This window comes from Lepidochelys kempii, chromosome 11 (assembly GCF_965140265.1).
Source record: "Lepidochelys kempii isolate rLepKem1 chromosome 11, rLepKem1.hap2, whole genome shotgun sequence".
NCBI lineage: Eukaryota > Metazoa > Chordata > Testudines > Cheloniidae > Lepidochelys > Lepidochelys kempii.
Genome location: NC_133266.1, coordinates 65,168,632 through 65,186,701, shown reverse-complemented (window position 1 = coordinate 65,186,701; position 18,070 = coordinate 65,168,632). Strand labels below are relative to the sequence as shown.

Below are 18,070 nucleotides of genomic sequence, written 5' to 3'. Positions count from 1 at the left end.
ATTACGCACCTGCAGAATGACACAGATACTTTATCTCCCCAACACAAATTAATTTAGAAGGTCTGGCTGGAGGAGGGAGTTACAGCTAAGCAATAGCAGCTATTCGATTTCTATAGTCAATATCACAACCACAATGATCAAGAAATCAAACTCGAACAGTGATATTCTTTAGCAGCATTGGACCAACTCATACAAACAGTTTCTAACCTGCCTTGAAATGAACAATTGATTTAGGGGAACAAGGTCAATTGCTGGAACGAATAAATAAAGTTACTGCTATCCAGGTTACGATGGAGTCATATCAGTGTGCAGGCTGAGAGAGAGGCCCGCTGAGAAGTATGGTGGAGACAGTGCACAGAAGACAGTATCCAAAGGAGCATCAGTACTTACAAGCCAAATGTATCTGTCAATGGTAAAATCTCATCATCTGTCCAGAGTCAGATTTGTAATCTGAGCAATACACTGAGCAGAGATACCCCATTGCAGCTGCAATCAGCTTCCAGCAGGAGCAGCAATGGAGGGTGTACCAATGTTATCTTTGAAGGTGGTCACACCTACTCCAGCTCTGATCTCTTGGGCACACAATGCCCAGTGTAAAAGTGCCATGGCTGGCCTGCTGCATGCAGTGATGAGCTGCCAAAAACTTAACAACCAGTTCCCTCCTCACCCCACGAGGGGGTCATAGCCCACTCCCACCCCGCCGGGGACTCCTGCCCCATCCAACCCCCTGCGTTCCTTGACGCCCCACCCCCGGACCCCTGCCCCATCCACCCCCTCCCCTGTCCCCTGACTGCCCCCAGAACTGGGTAGGAGGGTCTCATGGGCCACCGTAGTGGGTGCCCACCCCACCCCTAAGAGCCAGAGGCACCTGCCGGGGGGCGAGGTGGGGAGTCCTGGCAGTGCTTACCTGGGGCAGCTCCCAGAAAGCATCCAGCAGGTCCCTCTGGCTCCTAGGGGCGGGGAAGCATAGCGGGGGGGGGAGCAGGGGGAGAAGCCGCTCCCCCCACTGATCACATCAAAAGTGGCGCCTTAGGTGCCGACTCCCCGCCCCGTGCCCGGCCCCAGCTCATCTCACCTCGGCCTCCTCCCCTGAACGCACTGCCCCGCTCTGCTTCTCCACCCCTGCCCCAGCTTCCCATGTATCAGCTGTTTGGCGGGAAGCCTGGGAGGGCTGAGAAGCAGGCGGCGACTTTGAGCTGAGGCCCAGGGAGGCGGAGGCGAGCTGGGATGGGGAGCGGATCCCCTGCACCCCCTCCTCCCTCCGGGTTACCTGCTGCGGTGTGGGCGGCCCTCCTTGCACAACCCCACCCCAGCTCACCTCCGCCTCCCTGGGCCTGAGCGCAAAGCCGCCGCCTGCTTCTCAGCCCGCCCTGGCTTCCCGCCGAACAGCTGATTCGCAGGAAGCTGGGGGAGGGTAATGGAGAAGGAGAGCAGGGCGGCGTGTTCAGGGGAGGAGGAGGAGGTGAGCTGGGGCCAGGTGCGGGGCAAGGCGGGGAGCTGCCGGTGGGTGCTCTGCACCCATCAAATTTTCCCCATGGGAGCTCCAGCCCCAGAGCACCCACAGAGTTGGCGCCTAACGTGCCACTTTTGGCCAGCTGTTAAATTTAGAAGCCCTTTTAGAACCGGTTGTCCCTCGTGGAACAACCGGTTCTAAAAGGGCTTCTAAATTTAACTACCAGTTCTAGCAAATTGGTGCGAACCGGCTCCAGCTCACCACTGGCCATATGTAAATTCACAGTTTCTCCTAGTGAGTTATTTAGCAGGGAGGATTAAAGCAGTATCCTTTGGACCTGAGCGCCAAAGCTGGCAGGGGATCTAGTGGAGATGTTAATTAGTGACCAGCAGCAGGCATAGTGCACAAATGAACACTGCTGGTTTCTAGCTGTGCTTGACCCAGGGAGAAAGATGTGCATTCTGCATCCATGGTGTTCACTCTACCCCTTAGGTCATGTTGAGATGTGACCTATGGGAAGAGGGACAGATATGCAGCAGCATATGTAGATCCCCAACTCATCTGGCATCCTGGACATTGGAGAGGGGAAGGCAAAATATTGATGTATTGGGTTCTTTGCAGTCCTCATAGAATCATAGAATCATAGAATATCAGGGTTGGAAGGGACCCCAGAAGGTCATCTAGTCCAACCCCCTGCTCAAAGCAGGACCAATTCCCAGTTAAATCATCCCAGCCAGGGCTTTGTCAAGCCTGACCTTAAAAACCTCTAAGGAAGGAGATTCTACCACCTCCCTAGGTAACGCATTCCAGTGTTTCACCACCCTCTTAGTGAAAAAGTTTTTCCTAATATCCAATCTAAACCTCCCCTACTGCAACTTGAGACCATTACTCCTCGTTCTGTCATCTGCTACCATTGAGAACAGTCTAGAGCCATCCTCTTTGGAACCCCCTTTCAGGTAGTTGAAAGCAGCTATCAAATCCCCCCTCATTCTTCTCTTCTGCAGGCTAAACAATCCCAGCTCCCTCAGCCTCTCCTCATAACTCATGTGTTCCAGTCCCCTAATCATTTTTGTTGCCCTTCGCTGGACTCTCTCCAATTTATCCACATCCTTCTTGAAGTGTGGGGCCCAAAACTGGACACAGTACAGCACACATCCTGAGGGCATGTGTTCAGATTCTGTAAAGCAGCAGTGTCATCATACCTGTTGGCCATGGGCATCTTGTAGGACGTAGCTCCCGCTGCTATACCAGTTACCAGATTCCCCATGCTGACTCCAAACAATGGCTCCTTGCGATCACTCTTCAAGACCTAGGCGGAGATAATTTTCATTAACCCGACTGTGAGATCCATGGGAACAGTGAATCTCCAAGTTCAGCAATAACGCAAACTAGTCCTATTCTTTACGCATTTAAATGCAATGTTTTCAATTAGGATTTAATTTGTCTTGACAGATTCCATACAAAAATGAGCTAGTCGCTTTGCTGCCAGGGTAGTGTTTCTTATACACTGCTAATGCCCAGGTGGAAATTCAGAATGCCCAGCACACATGCACAGCTAGGGGTCAATGCTCCGCCCACCATCACATCCCTCATCCAGGTGTTTCGAGGCCACTCCATACGGCGGAACTGGTGTGGTGCTGCTGGGCAAGATCTGGGGAGGCCACTCAGTGAGTGTCTTTGTTCCTGGTCAAAGTGGTAGTGACCTTGGAGGTTTTTTGCCTTCCTCTACAGCGTGTGGTGTGGGCAACATGCCAAGAGTATGTGGGTGTATCTGACTTAATCATTTCCCTGGGGTCTTGGGCAGTGGAGCACCTCCTATTCTCTGCCCGTGGCGCAAAACAGTCTACTCTCCTGTGGGCTGTCCTACCGTAGTCTAATTCCAGTTGTTGGGTTTAGCAAAGGGTGTGGGGTGCTGTTAGTGGCCTGTGACATACAGGAGGCCAAACTAGATGATCTGGTGGTCCCTTCTAACCTTACGCTCTATAACTCTATGACTACGGGTAGTGGATGCATGGCTCTGCAGATCTGCTGAGATTGCTCCCTGAGAAGCAAGGAAACATGCCCCCCAGAAGCAACTACAGTCTCAGGGCAGGGGCAGGGGCAGCCACAGCCAAGCAGAAGCTCTGTGGCCTCTCTACAGCATGTGCAGGTGTGATACCTTCTCTCCTTTGCTCCAGAAGAAAACCCCAGTGCCCAGAGCTGTGACTCAGGCTGTTTTCCTGGGCCACAGGGAATGAGCAGTGGCATCGCGCATCACTGGAACTGAGATGCTCCAGCCATTTGTAAGTTACATAATTTAGAAGAGAAGGGCATATTTCTCAGGACAACCATACTGCTCCATAATGCACACGTTTGCCTTGCTTGACTTCAACACAGATATGTACTGACTCATTAGAGTATTCTGCAAGACACCACCAGTTCTTCTTCAGCACCCATAACTGTGCTAAAGACCTTACAACCCTATGACTAGGCAGATCCTTGGCCCAGAGCTAACAGTCTAACTAGACACAAGACAGGGATATATCCTACTAGCAAAATGACCGAGGTGAACTTGGGCACACAACTCGTTAGCTCCATGATCATTCATTTTTCAAATACATGATCTGCTCAGAAAAGACTGAGTCCTCCTAAAGGAACCATCATGTCAACACCGGCAAGTGACCCCCGTGCACACGCTGTACCTTCTTAAGATTCTGAATCAGCTCTTGTGCCTGCATCGGATCCCCCGGGCCGCCGGAAAGAAAAAGCCCATCATACTCCATTCTGGTGAAATCATGATTCCATGGGACCAAATGCACCTCCGCACCTCGCTGGCAGAGAAGCAAAAGAGGAAGGAGGAAAATGCTTTAAGTCAACTTAGCCTCTTACAGGGCGAGTTCATTCTAACTGCTCCCTTATGGCCCAGCAGACATATTCCACCAAAACCAATTCTGCATGCCAATATATAGACTCTCTTTGGTAAATCTCTACTTTTAGGGATGTATTTAACAGTGTAACAAGCTTGTGGCCACTGAGGACTTCATAGTTGTCACTGAGCTGTTCACCACGACATTAAAGTCTTCACAGTCACAGCATGAATAGCCCATGAAACCTATTAACCTAAAAGCACAGGATCCCAGCTCTTTACCAAAAGGAGGCAGGTTAGACCATGATTCAGTGGAGACAGGCGTGGCAAAATTCAATTTCGTAATCATTTTGATGGATAGTCTAGATGTTTATTTTTAAGCATTTTTTATTTTTATCAATTTAAAGTTTCACATTTGCAGGAATTATGTGAGGTTCAGGCACTGGTGAGGAATCAGATGATGATTTAATGATTGTAGATGCTGAGATTCAAAAGGATAATGTTTTGTAACCGTTAAAACACAAATGGTCAACAGCACATGTCAACATAGACAAAGTAAATATCCTTAAAACCAAACCCTAATAAGTTCTCAAGCCGCATTTCTCTTCCTTTGCCTAGCTGGAAATGTCTATTGTTCTCTCCGGAAACCTGTTTTGTCAGTTTGTGTACATATGGTGAAACCGATGTTTACTGGCGTGTACGGATAAAAATCTAATCCTTGCAAGCCTAAGTAAGTAACTTGGGCACAGATGCTCAAAGGTATTTAGGCGCCTAACTCCCACTGAAGTTAAGAATCTGGTCGTTAGGCACAGGCTTTACTTTACATCTGTGAATAGTCCAATTGACTTTTCTTGGCTCCCAGGCGATGGGCCCACACTGGAGCTTCAAGTGAAGCACATCTTTAGTGTTTTGCTGAATCGCAGTCAAAGTTACTTGCTCAAGGCTATCCAGCATGTAAGTGGCAATACCAGGAATAAAACCCAGGAGTCTTGTTGTATAGTTTTCTGCTTTAACTGCTCAGTTACATTCCTTCTGTTAATACTAGTTCAATGGACTTCTCTTCGACCACACATATGTTGTGCGTGTCATCCAGAGAAAATAGTGCAAGGATCGGTTACGATTCGATCTTGGATTTGTGCTGCTTAGGCAACTCTAGATGGCTTTTGCTGGGCTGACTTTCCCTAGTACCACACTGCTTCCTAAACCCTTTTCCACTGGAAATGCTCCCACCTTCTCTCTTTAGCTTCACCGACCTTTTGCTATACCCTCTGTGAAGTCCAAACGGTTTCCTTTGGCCCAATCATTTAAAATGGGGAAAACAGTCATGAGGCTATCAAATATTAGGTGCAAACTGTAACCAAAAACAGCTGCATGATGCAATGCAAAGCATGCTTTCTGTTACAGCCTTAATGTTTGAATTAGCAGAGAATGATTTTGGACATCAGGAGTCCCAGTTCCTTCAGAGAACAGAAGGCCACCAACTTAACTCCTTCTGCTGAGAAACAAGATGAAGGGCTAGTGTGGCATAAAGGCCGATATCTCAATTATGAGAAAGTCTGCCAAGAAAAAAAGCATTAGTGCAGAGTTTTCTGCTTTAAATAATTTTTTGCAATGCAGGGCTGATTCTTCCTTGGTTGCTATTAGGCAGGTAGTGACATATCCCTTGAAGTCTCCTCAGTTCACACGTGAGTCCCCCAATGAAACCATCTCAGTCTCCTGCCAACAGAGCTTCTCATGGAATTCAGACACAATGGCTGCCTTATGGCTATTCTTCACCACCATGTTAGCTTTAGGGACCATCCGTAAAGTTCAAAGAATGACTCAGCCCACTGGGAATCATCTAACAAGGATTATACTGAAATAAAAACATTGAGGTGGAGGGCAGTGGGTGGGATGGATCCCTATCAATTTTTCAAATAGAAAGTTCAGTAAGAATGAGTGGCATGCTCCCTGGGACAGATACAGCTAAACAATCAGCCAGTCTTGTACTAAAGCAATGCTGCAAAAGAAGCTCCCTGGAGGAGAAGGATACAGAACACTGACTTACCTTTACTAGCAAACGGATAGCGTTGTTCTTTAACCCACAGTCCACAGCTACAATTTTAATTGGATTCCCTTTGCCATACACCTTGACTTCCTATTGACAGGTTTAGAAAAAAGATAAATTACTGTAAGTGACAAACCACAAGCCATAAACACAGTAAGGGTGTTTTGCACACAGGTTGGTAGCAGATTGATTGTTCACTGCCAGAAATGACTGGCATTTACCAGTCAATTTACAAAGAAATCTCAGGAAGTGCCACAGAGGTTAATTTTTGTTATGAAAGGCAAAAACAAGTATAATGCTTTTTCATATACTGTTCACTGCAGTCATAACAATGATCCCTAAGAAACTGGTTGTTTCCATAGTTAATGACTAGCTTTTCTGTGTTTCACCTCATTAACAGAAAGTAGCAACTGAATTCTCAAGAGCTGTGGCTTAGATGTAGCACTAGAGACAGACAGTGATAGATACCTTGGGCCAGGTCCTCAGCTGGTGTGAACTGGAGTCATTCCACTGACTTTAATAAATCAAGGCCAATTTACACCTGCTCAGGATCTGACCCATTATGCTTTCAATGTCACTTTGATTCTCCACTTGCAATAAGGCTGGGATGTAACAGAATGAATCACTACATGTTCCATCTACACAATACAGAATCACCACAATATCAGTACAATTTGCCATACCAGTACAGACCAATAGCCCATCTAGAATGTCACTGAGAGTGGCACATGTTTATCCGATGTGGATGGTTTTATGTATTTTCCAACTCCTTCCCTGCAAGACACTTTCCCATCTGCTGTCATGTAGCCCCCTTCTTCTCATTTATCCTAATGTAGCGCATTGTTTTGATAAGCTGCATGATTCTATAATGTAGGCAACAGCATGTCCTTCTCTATGCCAGTTCTGATCATAAGCATGGTGTGTGACTGATTGCTATGTTTGAAGAAGGAATTCTCCTAATGGAGTGACCACTACAGGACAGTAAGACGGGTAGGAATTAGTCTTCCTCTACAGCACTGAAAACAGAGATAATCTATTGGGATTTGTCTACTGATTTATAGATCATACCATCTGGTAGGAACATGCCCCACAATCCATTTCTGGAGTCTGCAGAGCATTGGTGGATCTAGGTCCTCCCCATCTTCTTCTAAGTTTCTAATACTATTTGTCATGCCTGTGTTCTGATTTGCAAAGGGGTTATCTGCCTGTTAGCCTCTTTGGTACATTATCTTATAATAAAACAGTGGTTTAATTTAACTTAGTAAACTGCAGAACCACATTTATGCAAAGCAAATTTGGTTTTGCTTTTTTACAGCTCTTCTACCTATGCAGACATTGTCGTATATGCTTGTTCGAACAAGTTAATGACGTAGGTTGGGACTTTCAAAAGTGCCTGAAGTCATTAGGCACCAAACTCATATTGAAAGTCAATGAACACTGGGTGCCAAACTCCCTTGAGCGCTTTTGAAAAATTTCAACCACAGTTTTAAATAGGCTTCCAGAGGGCTTTTGGCTCCTTGCAGCTCACATATACAGGGATCTATGCAACACTAATGATGCAAACGCTTCACTGGGGGTGACTTTCTTTGGTTGTTCTACTCCCCATACAATTAATTACAGGGCAAAGCTGCTCTGAGTTATTTGGACTAGAAATGGGCCTGAACAAAAAGCTTTCATTGGAGCTAAATCTTTCAGAAATTCAGATCCAGATTTGAAATTTGTAATTCAGAACAATCTGTTATACAGGTCGCTAATAAAACCCCAAACCCTTAGTTTTTGAGGCTGGATTTGTGGCTTGCAGGTACCATAACAATGCAGCATTAATGATTTTACTCTGTCCAATTGATTAGGTTCTTGTGTACATAAATGACTTGACCTTCTCAAATGGTTAAACAGTTCATCTGCTCTGGGCATCTGAATATTACACACTCAAATGAACAGCATAATAATCTCTACAGAAACTCCCTGCAAAAGGCAGCTAAAGTCTACAAGTCTGGCCTACATAAACACCTTCCATAAACAGAGCCTATCTCACTAGCATACAAAGAAAAAAATCACTTCTAATGTACCACTGATAAGAAAACTCCTGGTCTTACTGCATCCTGATTTACATGAAAATAGCTGTTTGCTAGCAAATAGATCATCATGTCCAGTAATTACCACCATTGAAGAGTTTAGCTAATTGTCAGCTTTATTTGTGAAGTTGCTTTTTAAGACTATAAAATGAAGTTATAAACATAATGAGACCACAGAAGCTGTGTTAATCTTTTTATATCTCTTTTATGGATGGTATTTCCAGTATCTTTATAGTAATTCTGCCATTACCAAGAGAGTCAAGAGGCGGAAATAACAGAGAGGGGTTTTATTGTAATGTTTTGATCAGCTGACGGCAGATGGACATTCGCATGTACGGAATGGTCAAGTTTCATTCCAAAAATACAGTGTAGTTGGTGGAGAAGTGTACAGTGCCTGATCTGAGGGACTCACCAATTTCATGAGATGCCCCAAGGAATCAAAAACCAACATGCATTAGTAGGCCACAATAAGGGGCTCTTCAGAAACTGAGGAGAGCACTGACCTGTCAGCCTTCCTCACTGCCATCAGGGGCAGATACAGAGTTAGCACTCAGCCCTACCCAAATCTGTGTGAATGCAGTAGCCAACATTTGCGTGGTTGTGGATCAGGAACTCCTGGCTAATTAACAGGTGGCTTTCAGCCCATCTGCCGAATGCTATGACCAGCAGGGAGCAGAGTAGCCCAGCGGGCCCATGCCACTGCCTATGCTCAGCACTGGAAATGTCTCCCAGCCCCAGACTACTTTGCTAAGAGCCAGGCCCTGTGCAGGCTCCACCTGGCCCGCCTGACCCAGCTTAACCTGTGCTTCCCATGGGGCGGTGGGGATCACGCCTTCTTCACTGGCCAGTCCAGCCCCCATGCTCCCTGCACTCAAATCTCTTCTGTGCACCCAGTTATCTACCCCTACAATCAAGTATTCAAATAGATGCTATAGAATAGATAATAATGTACAATATAATAATATGCAATGCAAATGATTTGCTGTGACATCAAACCTCTTGTCTTTGCCTGTCCACCCTAAACTGGGGCCCACCCAAATGTCTACTCCTAGCTTTGCCACCGACTGCTACCCTTTCAGCCCTGTGCAGATTGACTGTCTGCACTACTGCTACATCAGGGTCAAGGGACCCATTACAAAAACATTGCCCATTGACTCAGTTATATCACAGTTAAAAAGTGTAGTGTAGACATGACATCAGTGCATGCCCATACTGGTTTAATAGTCTAACCTTGTTAGGATGGAACATGGTTTGCAGACCCTCATAACACGGTTACAATCTGTGTTCCGTTACTGGTCTATACGCTACCTAGAGCAGTGGTATGCAGCTATGGGTAATACCTACCCTGGGGAGAAAAAAAATCCCTGTCCAGTACAAAAATGCTGACTGCTACAACCAAACTAGCAAAAACTGTGCTGGAAGAGAGTGATCCATCAGGATTATGAGTTTTCTGGGATTTCCAACTTTTCACTGACATTCCTTTAAGAGAAATCACATTTTCCACCAGCTGAAAATTCTTCTCACGGTGTGAAAATCACCCCCATTCACCATGGCGATACCTACCACCTACTACAACTTGGTCTCACCCTTCTCTCAGTCCCCTATCTGGTGTTGCCAGTTCCTAGGCTAACTTTTAGACCATTCCTACTCAACACAGTACTCCTTCTAATGCCACCTGGCCCCAGCTCCAAGCAGAGGACTAAAGGGGTGCTCTTTCTGCAGTCTTAAAGTCATTAATGGGTAATCCTCAAAAGCTTTGGCGCATGGTACAGTTTGCAGAAGCACTGCGGCACATGGTACAGTTTGCAGAAGCACTGCATAGTCAAGTGACAATGGTTTATCGATGAACACGCAGTGTTTACTATGATAAGGAAAAAGGAAACTCTCTAGGGCAAACGGGGAGAAGTTTTATTAATCAAGTGTACAGCACCCACATTGGAGAGAGAATTCTCACCTTGGTTGAAACGTCTGCAATCAGGTTCCGCTTATTTGGATCTACAAACTCCACAGGCTGACCTTCAAATTCAATCTTGCCCAGGACTGTGCCCTGTGGAAACAAAGCATTAGACAGCTAAGTGCAAGCAAACAAGAAGTTGCAAACAGTGGCGCAGGTGCTGACAGACAAAAATCAGTAGGAAGTAGAACAGCTGCTCCAAGACTTTAGTTTAACATTACAACTTCAAAAGTTTGCTAGCCTTCACCAGTATCAAAAGCAGGTAAACACCCTATATTTTGGGGGAGGCAAAGCAGGCAATAAAATCAGTGGATATGGGGCTAGGTCAGCTGTCTAGTGGTAGCAAGGTGGATTGCTACTCAGGGGAGATCAGAATTCAGCTCCCAAGATGGCAGGCTTGCAGGTCTGGGAGCACTCCCAAATCCAGCATGCACCTTAAATGCTTTCCCCCGCGTGCTGTCTTCTTGCCAACCACTCTGGCTGACTGCAGGAGCAGCTCTGGTGTCAGGCACAGGGAGTTACATCCTCTCTTCTCAGTGGAGGCATGGCTGGACCTTTCAGCATGGTAGGAGGAAAGTGAAAGGGAGAGAGGGGGTGTTTTTATATCCCTTCCTCAAACTCCTATGGTAAAGCATGGCATCTTTACATTCTGAATCCCCACATTAATGTGCACAATGGGACTCCATACAGGCTTCAAAGGTACTCCCGTGCACAGCTGGACCATAGCCAGGCCACACACACTAATACCTGAGACATTGCAGTCCTTTCCTTATTCTTAGAGCAAGAAGGAACCCCAGTCTCATGGACACCAGTGTGTGCAAACTGTGGGTAAGTGACAATGGCAGGCACTAGAAGGGCTAGAAGCTGTTACCTTTACTCACACCACCTAGCATCATACACCACACATAGCCACAGGTTTCAGAGTAACAGCCGTGTTAGTCTGTATTCGCAAAAAGAAAAGGAGGACTTGTGGCACCTGAGAGACTAACCAATTTATTTGAGCATGAGCTTTCATGAGCTACAGCTCACTTCATCGGATGCATACTGTGGAAAGTGTAGAAGATCTTTTTATATACACACAAAGCATGAAAAAATACCTTAAAAAGATCTTCTACACTTTCCACAGTATGCATCCGATAAAGTGAGCTGTAGCTCACAAAAACTTATGCTCAAATAAATTGGTTAGTCTCTAAGGTGCCACAAGTACTCCTTCACATAGCCACAGTGGGACAGGGACAGCCCCCATGTGAGCACAGGTGGCAGAGTCTCTCTCCTCTCATTTCAGGTACAATGCCATTAACAAACTCTTGTCTAATTTGCCCTCTTTCTGGGGCTTTGAGGAGACTTCTCTTTCCCTTCTCACATTTGCTGCTTTGGTGAAGTTTATATGGGGCAGAAGTTGAAAAGGCCCGTACGACCTTCAAGAGACAGCCACTTGGGAGCTCTGAAAACTGCCTTGCAGCTCTGGAAAAGCCGATTACAACACCCCACCACCACCACCACCTCACAGGCACAGCGTCTTAACTTGACACTGGATTACTTAATGAAATGGTGCCCCAGGTTTACTGTTCATTTATGCATTGACCATGCTGAAACCCTCTCCTCATCTCCCATTTATAAACACACAGAGTGAAATACTAAGCTAGTTTTTCATCCTGACTGAGATTAGTGGGAGAAAAGGCAACATGATGCATTTTTTAAAAAACATAAACCAATATCGCTCTGAGTCCAACATAATGCGCATTACTACTGTACAGTGTAAGCTAAGCAAATGGTTATTGAAAGCATATTTACTATGGATGAAAGTGGCACTGATCTATTAAGGGATACATATCAAGGAAGTACAAAATGTATTTCCATTTACAAACATACTATATTCAACAGTACTTGTCTTCTGTCTACAAAAACAGGCATTTTCCTTAGTATTCATTTGTGCAAATATTCAAGTTAGGTCATTCATACACTGCTGGGTGGAGGGAATGTAGGTTTGGACTGTATCATGAAACCCAAACACTTAACCAAAAAAACCCCAAACAAGAGCAACAGAAAAGCCTCAGTGGCACAATGATCTTCATTCCAGATGGATTTGATCATTGTTTTACCCAAGATGTGAAATGTACCTTGCCATCAACCTCCCTCCAGTAACGTAATATTCCACATGTCCTTCAAGGATCAGTGCTGGGAAACCAGATAGGACTAATGGCCATAAAAAAAGAAAATAAAGGCTTAGCCCCAAAAAGGTGTAATCGGCCTCATCTTTGGAGGGTCTAATATGAAATAAGACGCAAGGAGACCCATCAAACTCTCTCTCTCTCTCTGCCTGTATTGGGGTCTGCCCATCTCTGCCTACCCACAACACACACACACACACCTGCCTGCCTGGGACTCCCTCAGGCTGTAGCAACCCCTCTCCCCCCAGCCCGCACCTATGTCAGCACAGCTTTGTCCTAACCCACTTGTACAGAGCGGGAAGCCAAGAGGAGAAGAGCTCAAGGACAGTTGGGGAGTTCCTGTTCTGCCTCAACTCCGGGGTACTGGAGTCGTATGGGGTGGCAGATGGGGGACTCTCATCTGGAGCCGTGCTCTGGCTGGCAGGTCAGAGTGTGTGCGGTGCACAGTGCTTGGCAGAACAGGGTCCTGAGGAGCAGCGTGAGTCGCGTAGCCCCACGGCCACCAACGGCTGTCCGTGGTTCTCTCAGCCATTAGGGAAAGCACAGGATGAGGCGGGGTTTAATATACTTGGAATCAGGGAGGGGGATCGTACCTTGCCCCGAATTATTTTAGTCAGCATCCTTGTGTCAATCCCACACAGAGCAGGCACCTGGAGGAAACATACAAGAGAGCCCGGTCAGAGAACAGCCAGGGGAATATTACAGACACTGCACTTTGCTGGGCAGCCTATCAGAGAGAGACAGTCCCAGGACACACTTCTCCTTCTCTTTCCCTCTCTCTCTCTCTCCTTTGCACATTCCCTCCCCTCCCCACATCCCCTCTCAGAAATAGCAATGTATCTAGGTGCTGTGCTGGGCAGCTGGTACCTGTACAATGAAACACCTGTGTGACACATGCCTTTCTGTCTAGTCTGCGAGCCCTGTTCTGGCCTAACACCAGGGGGCTGGGTCCTCAGCTGATGTAAACTGATATAGCTCCACTGACAAGAAGTCGTTGACTTCAGGAGTGTGGCCCTGGTTTTCCATCAGTGGGATTCAATTAACTTGGAGGGGAGGGATAGCTCAGTGGTTTGAGCATTGGCCTGCTAAACCCAGGGTTGTGAGTTCAATCCTTGAGGGGGCCATTTAGGGATCTGGGGCAAAAATTGGGGATTGGTCCTGCTTTGAGCAGGGGGTTGGACGAGATGACCTCCTGAGGTCCCTTCCAACCCTGATATTCTATGAACTTCAGTGCACTTACTCCCAATTTACACTGGGGTGAGCGGCCTCAGGATCTGGGCCTACATGAGCAGGCCCCTGATCTCTTAGCAGCACACACTGAAGTAGTTTGGAGAGAAATAGTTGGAAGGGAAAGTAATGGAGAGTAATCGCACAGGGCAGGGAGAGAAACTGAAGTGAGGATAAACTTAACCTAACGTGAAAAAACAAAGAACCAAATATCCCCACTTAATGAGCATTTCTCCTAGTTAGTCTTGTCCGTGTCTCCTCATTGTCTCAGAAGTAGGAAACCCAGAAAAAGCCCAGTGCAAACTAAAGAGAGCAGGGGGGTTGCCAGCACAATCCAAAGGTCTGATGACAGGAACTGTCGCTCACTGTAAACCAGAATCTCTCTCTCCTGGTTTCCATTACTCAAGGAGTCACTTAGCAGTTTCCTCAGAACAGATATTCCATGTCAAGTATACGGTCTGGTTGCCCAAAGATCTCTCACCTTTTCTTCTTGCAGCCACTGTCCCAGAGTTTTGACTGCCCGCCAGTGACTGTACTCATTACTGTAATCCAGCACCAGCAAACCTGATACCTGCAAAGAGAAAAGAAGGGGTAATGAGTTGTGATTAGTGGAAGCATTCACCATGTACAGCTGATGCATTTTAACACACCTCTATCTTTGTTTACACTAGAAGTGTTTATAAGCCTGTGCTGACTAGCACACTTGCTAAGTACACCTCATGTTCCTATTCTAAACAGCGGCTTGGCAAAACTGTAATCCTTGCTGTGTCAAATGGTCCTGCTGAAGGATATTCAGATTTTAAAGGCCAGAAGGAACCATTAGATCATCTAGTCCAGCAGTTCTCAAACTGTGGGTCATGACCCCATATTAAGGGGGTCACCAGGGCTAGCATTAGATTTTCTGGGTCCCAGGGCTGAAGCCAAAGCCTGAGCCCCAACACCTGGGGCTGAAGCCAAAGCTCAAGGGCTTGAGCCTGGGACGGCAGGGCTCTGGTCCTGCCCCACCCTGCCCTGGGCGGAAAAGCTCAGGCTCCGGCCTCCTCCCACCCGGGGTCATGTAGTAATTTGTGTTGTCAGAAGGGGATCATGGTGCAATGAAATTTGAGAACCGCTGATCTAGTCTGACCCTCACCAATCTCTTCAGTAAAGACGGCCTGTGTGCTCAGATGGCTCTCTCTTGCCATGATCTGATCTCTCTATGGCAGTTTGCCTCTGGGAGACAAAATCATATCTGAGGCACCAGAAATAAAGATGAAGGGGAAAAAAAACAATCTTCTGCATGTTTCTGGGAAGTTCCATCTAACTTTCCTCCTCCGAGGATGAGCCTGAAAGATGTCAGTAAACTCCCATCCACCCCACGGATTTGTATTTCTAAATCAGGTCTCCACTGGACTAGTTTGTCCAGTCCTGATTTTGCTGCTGCCATTACCTTGATTCCATCAGACTCTAAAAACTTGCTGAGGCCCATTTCATCCAAGGCAGCGGTGTCTGGCGCCCCACCATTGCCAACAATGGGGTTAACCATTGTGAGAATCTGCCCCCGGTAGCTGGGATCTGTCAGGGTTTCAGAGTACCTGAATTAAAAACAAACAACAGACAACTGTTGGCATGGGGATGGGAGTGAAAAAGCCAACATAAACCAGCCAGCAGTGAACTCCCAGATACAAGGGAATGCTGAGTCTGGAGAAAACTCCCAAGGAGGGTTAGATTTAAACACACGATTAAATGTTTTGCTGAACTGATACTCAAATCTAAAGGTTTCTATGAGGTCAGTACTGGAACATTTTTAGCCTCATTTTACAGATCAGATAATTGCACTCTGCCTACATTTCCCTCTGCAGCTCCAATTGAATAAGTAGTTCTTCACTTTCTCTATGTCCTGTAGCTGTGAACTGTTAAATAATTGCTGTCTTAAACCCCAGAAATGGCTGCATTTCAGCAGTGGATGAAATTATCCTTTCGTATACTTTCCCAAGTGCATTGGGTGTTTCAGGATGAATTTGCCCTATATATATGCATAATGTATTATTATTGTTGTTTAAATGGTATGTAATTGGAAACTCCCACAGTTTACCAGATATCAGCAATTTGCAAGAAACATTTTTATGGAACGCCAGCCCCACTGCCAAAAGATTAATTGTCAAACTCTGGAAAACTCTTTACAAAAGCCAGAATGGTTGCAGGCTGATACAGACGAGTGAGTGCTCTAGCCAACTAAGAGAAATGACGTGTCAGTTAAACAAAGTCCATGAAATATTCCTCGGTATGCTTGTCCTGCTTTTGGAAATATATTTCTTGCTCTGGTTAAATATGCATGAGGTTTTCAGTGTTAACATATGGTTATAGTAAATGCATGGTATGCATACATTTGGCACATATAGTATGTGCCTTATATATATATATCTATATAGATATATATATATATACATAGAGAGAGAGAGAGAGAGATTCTCCTGCCTATTGGATTGTTTACGCTACCAAACATCCTTCATTAATGCCAGTGCCAATGTAATTAACCTTTGTGTGTTGTTTGTATTCAAAAAACATTGAAAAAAAGCCACTGGGTTTGGCTGTGACATACAGGCACAGCTCTGCACTGGGACATAATGCCCTTAACGCATGCACAATGCCTCCTATAGCTTGGAGGAATGGCACAAGGAATGACACACATGGCACAAGAACTAAAGAAGCATCAGGGTCCAATCCTCTCGGGGCTTGCACAACAAGTCCTGCCTGATCTCTGTAAATTCCTGTCAATCACTTCCTCTGCTAGAATATCCATGGGAAACAAACACAAAAAAAGGGAGCAAACATCTCAGGGGAAAAAAAGGGGAACTTATGTATCTTTTGCAAAAGCGTTTTCAATTCTTCCTGCTTTTTTCTTCTAAAATGAAATTATTTGTATACAACTAGTTGAATTTTTTGTGAACATTTCTGTGAAAAATCATCCCATTCACCAAAATTCAAAAATTTCACCAAAAAGCCTTGTCAAAAAATTTGAACTGCGCCAAAATGTCAGCCATTTCTAATCATGTAAAATTCAAACACCTCTCCAGCATTCCTTCTCTGTAATGTTAAGTGACAACTCAAGAGTTCAGTTTGTCATTGAAAAGACATGGCTCCATGTACTAATTTTCACAAGCTCAGTCTGAACATAGTCAGGATTCTAGTAACATTCAGTTCACACAGGGCATTGCTCAGAGGCTTACGAGAGGTCTTGGCATAGTCACTCCTATGCCAACACTACATCAGCTCATTAGCACACTCACTTCCACACTAGTAACTTGCTATCTATCCTGACCAGGTCCTGTGCCTGACAGGGACTTAAGGCCAAGACGTCTATCTACTCCTGCAGACCCTTATCCTGGTACAGTGTCATTAAAGTCAATCCACGGGTGAATGGATTCCTTTGGATACTTGAGGCCTTAATTATTCTGGGACTTTGAGAGCTATGAGGTCTCACTCTCTGCCCAGCAATCCCTGTTTGTGACAAACCCAGCCACATTTGTGCCCTGCGAGAACACTGCAAGGTTTAATTCCTGCTCCCCTCCCCCCGCCCCGCCACATTCTCTTTTCCATAGCAGTCAGGGTTTCCTACCACCCTAAAGCAGGACGCAGCTGGTCACCGCCAATCCCTGGGAGCCATCTTTGCTGTTGCTCCTGGGCTCAGCACCTCATCCACCGAGTCTGCACGATGCTCAGCCCCTGCCTCCCAGCCCAGTCCACCCTGGTTTGGTCCCGCTCTCCAGCCCTGAGCTCCTGCAGCCACTGCGCACTCCCAGTGGGGCTGAAGCCGCTGCCCTTCTGAACTCTGCCCCTGCCAATGGCACACACCATGCATAACGTACATGTGGCTGTGAGTGCCACTCAATATGGAAAATGTTCTACTTCAACCAGGACAGGGGGCTTGGGTTCAAAGTGGGACAGTCCTGCAAAACCAGAGTTGTTTGGGATGAGGTTATGCCCATGGACAGTAAAATAAACCTTAACCTCATATTTTGCTTCTTCCCCATCTTTCCCCCAGCACAGGCCATTCCTTCTGAGTGTGTCCTCTGAGTATCGTCAGTAAACGAATACTAAATCCAGCTCCTGCTGCTGAGCTGCAGTGTTGAAGGGAAATTAATCCATCAGGTGTTGCTTGACTTTTGCGATGTGACAAGATTTATTACCCATAATCTATCACAGGGACGAGAACTCTAGTGCCCTCCATCATTTTGATCTATATTAAACAGTTGTTTGTTGGCAGGTATATTAACACAGCTAGTAATTAGTGCTGTCGAAAAACATAATTAATTGCC

The 18,070-nt window shown here is 46.0% G+C and overlaps 1 protein-coding gene across 1 annotated transcript in view; it reads right to left on the bottom strand.

The window, feature by feature from the left end:
- Positions 1–18,070, bottom strand: part of CPS1 (carbamoyl-phosphate synthase 1) — a 209,321-nt gene that overhangs the window by 86,842 nt on the left and 104,409 nt on the right. The window contains exons 4-10 of the mRNA XM_073304767.1: positions 15,202–15,346; positions 14,254–14,343; positions 13,139–13,195; positions 10,375–10,467; positions 6,346–6,435; positions 4,135–4,263; positions 2,656–2,762 (exon numbers count right to left, since the gene is read on the bottom strand). Coding sequence (XP_073160868.1) covers positions 2,656–2,762; positions 4,135–4,263; positions 6,346–6,435; positions 10,375–10,467; positions 13,139–13,195; positions 14,254–14,343; positions 15,202–15,346 — 711 coding nt within the window. The remainder of the gene's footprint in view (positions 1–2,655; positions 2,763–4,134; positions 4,264–6,345; positions 6,436–10,374; positions 10,468–13,138; positions 13,196–14,253; positions 14,344–15,201; positions 15,347–18,070) is intronic.